General features: G+C 39.6%; 2 protein-coding genes across 3 annotated transcripts in view; one reads left to right on the top strand and one right to left on the bottom strand.

Annotated features, from left to right (window-relative positions):
* Positions 1-1,245: 1,245 nt before the first annotated feature.
* On the bottom strand, positions 1,246-2,687 carry LOC116695076 (cell death-inducing p53-target protein 1). The gene is made up of 4 exons (XM_032525121.1): positions 2,493-2,687; positions 2,286-2,411; positions 1,664-1,838; positions 1,246-1,559 (listed from the first exon to the last, which is right to left on the bottom strand). Exons 1-4 carry the CDS (start codon positions 2,548-2,550, stop codon positions 1,442-1,444), a joined length of 477 nt encoding a protein of 158 aa, XP_032381012.1. The 5' UTR covers positions 2,551-2,687; the 3' UTR covers positions 1,246-1,441.
* Positions 2,688-3,587: 900 nt separating this feature from the next.
* Positions 3,588-7,556, top strand: part of arpc1a (actin related protein 2/3 complex, subunit 1A) — a 7,012-nt gene continuing 3,043 nt past the window's right edge. The window contains exons 1-7 of one of the 2 annotated variants that reach the window (XM_032525079.1): positions 3,588-4,127; positions 4,826-4,919; positions 5,222-5,326; positions 5,525-5,747; positions 6,339-6,446; positions 6,559-6,662; positions 6,760-6,868. In XM_032525079.1, the coding sequence (XP_032380970.1) occupies positions 4,856-4,919; positions 5,222-5,326; positions 5,525-5,747; positions 6,339-6,446; positions 6,559-6,662; positions 6,760-6,868 (713 nt within the window). In that variant the 5' untranslated portion in view covers positions 3,588-4,127; positions 4,826-4,855. Of the gene's footprint in view, positions 4,323-4,825; positions 4,920-5,221; positions 5,327-5,524; positions 5,748-6,338; positions 6,447-6,558; positions 6,663-6,759; positions 6,869-7,556 lie in introns of both variants that reach the window. The other variant, XM_032525086.1, reaches the window with a different exon arrangement.

Here is a 7,556-nt window from a genome sequence, read left to right as displayed (position 1 = left end):
GGACAGAGCTCGCTCTCCTGATCAGTCTGTAGAGTCTGCTCCTGTCTCTGTCCGAGCTGCCCCCCCTCTAGCAGCAGACAACAGCAGAAAGAATGGCAGAGGCCACCACAGAGTCATAAAAAGTCCTGAGGAGAGTCCTGCACACTCCAAAAGGACCTGAGTCGGGCTGGTGGGCTGTTGGTCCTTGAAGCTGGTTGTTGAAGGTGGCAGGCTGAGGAGGGGAGGGGGAGGGGGGAGCATACTGAGCATTGCAGTTGAAACGGTAAAATCTGTGAGAAAAAAAAGTCTGACTCAACTTTGTTGTCGAACTCGTGAAGCTCGGGTCTGATGTGACAGCCAGCTGGTGGCGGCCAGTCTCTCAATAGAATCATGTTTATATACAAGTTTATTTCCTGAAACATGGCTTGTTTTCCGTTTGGACACATTGTCATCAATATTAACGTTTAAAAACATCAATTTTTCATATTTGGATATTGTTTCAAAATTGGAAATTAAATAAACGAAAGTCCACTGGCACAATTACAGTAACTACATGAGAACCTTGCATGAAATGTCGTTCGTGTTCAGCCCACATCATCAGTTTCTAACATCTTAATGTGAAACAAGAGGCCAAGGCAGGGAGATTTTAAGCTTTGCATTTTAAATTTGACTTTTTGCATTGCACTTTACATTTTCAAATGTTCATTTTACATTTCAACTTTCCTTTTTCAGTTTCCTTTTTATTTTCTAAATTCAACTATGGCATGATTTTTCCAAGTAGCGTACTAAAATAATATTTTTATTTTGAGCTTTGTTTTCTCTTTGGACTTTTAATTTGAATTATGATGAAATATGTCCTCCATTCTAAGGGAACCACAGGCAAGTTGGGGGAACTTATGTTAATTTTAAAAAACCTCAAAGTGAAAATTTCATGTCATGGGACCTTTAAGCATAAAAGTTCATTCTTGAATATAATATTTTGACAAATGAAAAATAATTCCAGGTCCAGCTTTTACCTGCATCTCCTGGCCATTATCAACAGATGGAAAAACTAAGAAGGGAATCCTAAAGTTTTCTCATTCTTTTTTGTTAATATAATTTGCAATTATTTTTTATTTGGAGCAAAAGTTTAGCATTTATCTGTTGTGTGCTTTCTTTTATACAATAGAAAATGTGAAAAATGTCTGCCACAGAAAACATTTATTTGTTACAAAACATGATTAAAAGTTGTCAAAAATATCTAAAGTCTACATAACACATAATCTCTAGGCCTATATATGACAGGAACCAATATGTCTTATCCTTATATTTTAAACAAACTTATAAATCTATACATTTTAAGTTATCCTGAATGACCTTCAGACAGGTATACATATTGCAATTGAACTCCTGTTCAGATCAAAAAACTTTTTAGCCATCACACTAGCCTGCTGGTAGTTGTAATTGGTAGTAGCTGGTGTGTTCATGCGCAGCATGTCCTCCTTTGTACATGGAGGACCAGTCGACAGTGGGGACAAGTGTGATAGGCATCCTTAAAATAGTTAACAAAGAATGGAATCAGGCAGCATCCAAGCACCAACCTATGAGACAGAAATTCAACATTGGTCCATGTATTTTAAAGGTGTGATTGATGCTGGATAAAAAAAATGACCAAATGTAGGTATTTTAATGAGTCCTTCCTCACCCGCACAACACAAACACAAGACACATGAGCCACGCCATCCTCCCGACTTTGTAGGTGACGTGCGTGGTGACCCAAGTCTCACAAGAGGGGCATGTTGTCCGAGCTGGACAGCGATACAGTTCTGTTTCATAGGTCACAAAATTCAGCTTGGGAGTAGATTGAGGGAGAGCAGATACTAAAGAGAAGACATGGAGGGGGGACGAAAAGGAATGCTTATTTTCTCACAACTGAACTTAAAGACACACTACAAGTCTTTAACAATTTCTGATCAGTGCTGTTTGACAGGTTGGATTAGCATATTATCGTCCCAAAACAAAACGTGTGTAAATTTCACTTGGGCCTTAAATTATAAAAGGAAAAGCGGTCCTTAAAATGTTCCTGAATAATTGTTGCATGTCATCCTATTTCATGTAAAAAACAAAACTAGTGGAATTAAGTAATTGAATTTACTCTCATGATTCACACCCTTGTCATAGGTTTTAGACAATGCAATTTTTAGTTATTTATAAATTAACAGACTGACTCTACAATCAACACTTTCCAACTTAACTGAGTCTAAAAAGGGAACAACATCACTACCCTATATATTCAAAATGGAGGCAGATGTTAGGTGAGCATGTACCTGTTAGAGGTGAGAGTGTTTGGGTGGAGCCAACTCCAGGAGAAAAGGACAATTGAGAGGGTGGTGGAGGGCTTAAAGGTGAGTACAAATGGTAGATCCTCCCAACTTTCCCAGTTTGACTTTCATCTGAACAAACACATACACACAAGTTGTTTTTCAACCATCAACTGATCATTTCAGGTTCTGTAAATTGAGAGGGTATTTTACCTTGTAAGAAGTATGGTGGAGGTGAAGGCAACTGCTCATCTACTTTTAATGATTCCATTTAACAATTTGATGATGCGCCACAGAAAAAGAAAGCGAGAATCTGAATCTGCATGTGTTTTGCTGTTTGCAGCCAGCAGCAGTCAATCTGGAGGTCTACCAGGTGCACCCAAGAGGTACTAATTGAAATCTCCTCTGATTGGTTTAAGAACCTTTTACCCACAAGGCAATAGCAGGATGACTTTAAAATGAATCTGAAGCAATTTGGAGGTTGTTGTGTTTTTAAAGGTTGCACAATACAGCCATGATTTCTGTTCACTGCAGAAATAATGTAGATTGCTTGCCTGTAATTTAGAGGCCTCAAAATGTTCTTCACTTCCTTGGATTTTAAAAGGTTAAGATGCCTACTGTTTTCAAAAAAATGCTAAAGTGTTATTAAGTCAACACTACTTTTAAAATGTTCTTTCTGTAAAAAATCCTTATCCCAGTATGATTATTATTGTCTGACTACACTACATGATACCTGGAAAAAAACTGAAAAAAACTGGCTACACTTAATGCAATATGTAATGAGCTGATTGGGAGATGATATAGGCTTAAAACACAATTTGTCTTTGGATTTAGTTTGTGAAAAACTGATTATGATGAACTCTTAAGCAGAAATAAGTGACATCATTGTCAGAATAATGCAGAGATCATACTCTTATTTGTAGTTTATGAAAAATGACATACACACCCCCTTCAAGCTCCTGATCCTCTCAACCTCTGCATTTTACTTATGTTTTTGATCATTGGTGCTTTAAATAGGCCTATATATACCGATTCCTTCTTGTGTACATAATATTTCTGTCTATTCCCCACATTTCTTTGTTTAGCTTTGTTGTCCTCGTTAGCTGCTATGTATATTTCTGTGTAAGTATTTTGAAAGAAATGCAAAAACAAGAGTCAAATTACAGTATGTGTATGTGCACAACTATTTGGCCATTTGGGCTGATTGGGCTGAGTATTTCAACGTTCAAATATTACATAAATCTATTTAATTATTTTTTACGTATTGCTCAATAGCACAATATCAGTATCACCTTAAAACTAGACTAGACTGGGACCTTGTTCAAAAAAGGATCTGAAGATGAGGTAGCCTAATGCATATTCGCAACATGGGGCTTTCAGGGGTCCTGGGAATCTGGGATTCTTTCATTTAACTCAGTTCATACAAGACTGAAACTGTGGAAGAGTTGTCCCCATGCACTAGATGGTGGAGTTTTGTTTTGTAACCGGTTAGGCCACTTTGGATGTTTCTATGTGTACCACTAGAGGAGCTCTTTTGCACTCGTCTCAGTTTGTATGCGAGCCCTCGATGGGAACGAGGTTTTTCAGTTGAATGTAACACAGCTAACGTGATGAGGCTAAGCTAGCTGTCAGCCAGGCATCCACAGGTTTTGCTGCAGAGTTACCGGATGCTCCCGGTGTCGTATCCTACTGACCGTCTTGACATTCCGTCAACATTCCTGGACGAATTCGTGTCGACTGACCAGAGTCCGCGAATTCAGGTCCACTCCCAATCTAACCTTTCCCCGCTAGCGTAACTTAGCTTGCCGGCTAACTGAGAGTGCACACCCGGAGAACCGGATTTACGAGGTAACGTAAGTTAGCAGGTGGACTAAGGCTAATGGTGTAGCTATCATCGGGAGGAAAGGCATCTCCTCCAAAGAAAAACCGGGGTCTGACATAGAAAAGGGAGGCCGTCTGGTAAACGTGTGGATACACGTTTAAATATTTCTCAAAATCACCAACCTGGCTGCTAACATTAGGCCTATTTAACACCGGTGAACAGTAAGCTAATAGTTAGCAATTTTTTTTAACTTGCTAGTAATGTTTTGCTGTTAACGATTTACCGAGTGAGGCAACTAAGCTAGCTAACGTTAACAATAGCTAGCTAGTCATGGCAATTTAAAGTACCTAGCTAAGCAACTTTAGTTCATAAAAGGGTTTAACTTGGCATGCCATAGTAAATCAAATTGAGGCTATGGTGAAAGTTAGCTGGCTACCTTTAGCTTGGTATTATTACTTTAGCTAATATTGGCCAGTTGAAGCAGCCTTTCAATGTTTTGACTGATTGGGCTTAACATTAGCTACCCAAGCTAACGAATGGAATCCAAGGAACGTTGTAATAAAGTTACAGTTGTTCGATTTGAGAAGTCATCAAACAGAATTTGTATACACTCTGTCATATGTGAGCTGTAAAGCCGGTAGAAGTAAAGTTCAGCTGTTGGCTCAGGATTTGTTTAATGGCAAACTTTAGTTGCTAAACTAAGTTTTGCTGTGTGACTTCGCAGAGTTCCACTTAAGGACCACACCCAGACAAGATGTCCCTTCATCAGTTTCTGTTGGAACCCATCACCTGCCACGCGTGGAACCGCGACAGGACACGTAAGACTAAACTATTTCCTCTTTTATTTCAAGAAAACCATTTCCCTTGCTTTATTTGAGTGTATCACTAACATTACCAGCATGTACACTGCATATCTGTTATGGGTAAAGGCTTTGAAAACAAATGACAATAGAATGCAACTCCAGGCAAAAATATATTTTTGTTCCACTGCTTGTTTTCAGGATTTGTGAACTTTTACATTGAATAGTCCAGCGTGGTAAATGGCAGATACCAGACACTGGCTTAGCTTGTTTGTTATCTGTACCTTCATAATGTTAACCTGCTGGTTTTTCCCTTGCAGAAATAGCCATCAGTCCAAATAACCATGAAGTCCATATCTACAAGAAGAGTGGCAACCAGTGGGTTAAGACCCATGAGCTGAAGGAGCACAATGGACACATAACAGGTATTTAATCAAACTGCATTAGACTTGTATTCCTCTGAGTAACCCACAAACAAGTGTTTCTAGAACTATCATTAACACAAGCTGGCACATGTCGGATTCAGAATAATATATGTATAGGAGTTTTCTGTCATAAATTACTTCACTATTTGTGGCAAAAATCAGTCTGTAATTACATAATCTGTCATTGTTGTGGTGTAGGTATTGACTGGGCTCCCAAAAGTGACCGTATAGTGACATGTGGAGCAGACCGTAATGCCTATGTGTGGTCCCAGAAGGAAGGGGTATGGAAGCCAACACTGGTCATCCTCAGGATCAACCGAGCTGCCACCTTCGTCAAGTGGTCTCCACTGGAGAACAAGTTTGCAGTTGGAAGTGGTGCTCGACTCATCTCTGTCTGCTACTTTGAGTCTGAGAATGACTGGTGAGACTATTTGTATAATCGTGACATTTTACTGACATTAAATACAACAATAGACACAAGATTATGGCCAAATTGATATTTTGCATTGTTTTGTTTAATGTTGTGATTGGGAGAATTAATCAGTTATTTTTGCTCTTTAACATATAGCATGTTGTCACTTCCAGCCACATGAACTACAAATGTATTTCATTGGGACTCGACAACAAGCCTAAGGCAGATGTATTACTGAATCTATACCTTACCTGGTTTGAAACCAAAGCACTGTATTTCCAAATGACTGATAAAGATTCACTTCAACGCTTAAAAGGTTCTCCTTTCCAGTGCTGCGTCCGTTAGTTCTGATTCAGTTTCTCCAAGTGTCTCACCGTCTGTCAAACCAGGGCTGCCTGTTTCTTCATCTTCATTTTTAGTTTTGGTCACAAGGATGTTTGTATTAATTTGACAGTAGACAATAACACTAACAGTTTTGCTGAACTACATTCACAATTTGTTGCTGTCTCCCATTTGAAACATAACACTGGTATATCAGAAGTGCTGAAGTTTTTTTATGTTCCATATTCAAGATGTCTGTGCTTTTTTCAAACGCTTCAGGTGGGTGAGCAAGCACATCAAAAAGCCAGTACGCTCCACCATCCTCAGTCTGGACTGGCATCCCAACAACATCCTGCTGGCTGCTGGATCCTGTGACTTCAAATGCAGGTGAATGTCGTAAATGGGGAAAAAATCTTATGGGACAAGATGAGGATGAAATGATTGGAAACCTTTTTTTTTTGGCTTGTATTCTCCCAACCCCTCCCTCTCTGGCCTCTAGAGTGTTCTCAGCCTACATTAAGGAGGTGGAAGAGAAACCAGGCCCCACACCCTGGGGCAGCAAGATGCCATTTGGCGCTGTGCTAGCAGAATTTGGAGGAGCGGGTCTGTATCTGTTTTTATTAAAAAAAATAAGTCGTCTTGTGACTTGCAGTAACCCTTTGAACTAAACCAGTTCTGCCTTTTTTACCCACAATGTCAGGTGGAGGGGGTTGGGTCCACTCCGTCTCTTTCTCAGCCTCTGGTAACCGCCTGGCCTGGGTCAGCCATGATAGCACTGTCACTGTGGTGGACAGCTCCAAGACTGCCAGGTATATTCATTTCTACCCATCGAGAGGTCTTGTTTATGTTTTGTAACCTGGAGGTTTCTCAAATTAAACATGCTCTGTGGAGTTTTCAAGTAAACAGACAAATGTCATGTTTACGTTCAGTTATACTCAACAAAACACATTGTGTGTACGCTTGAGGCCCTGCAAATGTGTTGGGTGGAGTAGTTGAGTAGCTTGCAGTCTTCTTTCACAGTTCCTTTTATGGTGCGTTGGTGCATTTCCCTTTGTACGTTACCGCCACTTCTTGATGAGAGCACTAGTGTAAAACCATCTGCAGGACTGTGCTTCGTTGAGTCTACAATTAAGTAGAATTTGCCATGAATGTGCTGTTATTTCTTTCACTACATGAGCATACATTTTGGTATGATCTCCACGATGCATGTACCATGATTGTTTCTCAGGACCAATAAGGTGAGAAACCTAAACAACCACTTAGATGATGACAAGGCAACAAATTGCAGGTAGAGCTGGACAAGACAGAGAAAATCAAATGTCACGATATTCTTGACCAACTACCTCGATGTAGATATTGCGACGATATTGTATTGTTTATGATAAATATTCTCCGGAAATGATTTAATGACTTAGTGGGTAAAGGTAAATAATAAAACCGCTAGAACAGTCTGGTAAGTTCAGAAAATTACATCACTTTACTGTAATGCAGCCTGTT

Source organism: Etheostoma spectabile, chromosome 2 (assembly GCF_008692095.1).
Source record: "Etheostoma spectabile isolate EspeVRDwgs_2016 chromosome 2, UIUC_Espe_1.0, whole genome shotgun sequence".
In the NCBI taxonomy this organism is placed as follows: domain Eukaryota; kingdom Metazoa; phylum Chordata; class Actinopteri; order Perciformes; family Percidae; genus Etheostoma; species Etheostoma spectabile.
Note: the sequence above shows the minus strand (reverse complement) of the source record. Positions and strands in the feature narration are given on the sequence as shown.

What these genes read in the sequence shown, in the direction of transcription:
- LOC116695076 (XM_032525121.1), bottom strand. Translation starts at nt 2,550, where the DNA reads ATGGAATCATTAAAAGTAGATGAGCAGTTGCCTTCACCTCCACCATAC. An exon ending in TCCACCATACTTCTTACAAG is followed by an intron (nt 2,412 to 2,492) that starts GTAAAATACCCT and finishes GTGTTTGTTCAG; the next exon opens with ATGAAAGTCAAACTGGGAAA. An exon ending in CTTGTGTTTGTGTTGTGCGG is followed by an intron (nt 1,560 to 1,663) that starts GTGAGGAAGGAC and finishes TCTGTCTCATAG; the next exon opens with GTTGGTGCTTGGATGCTGCC.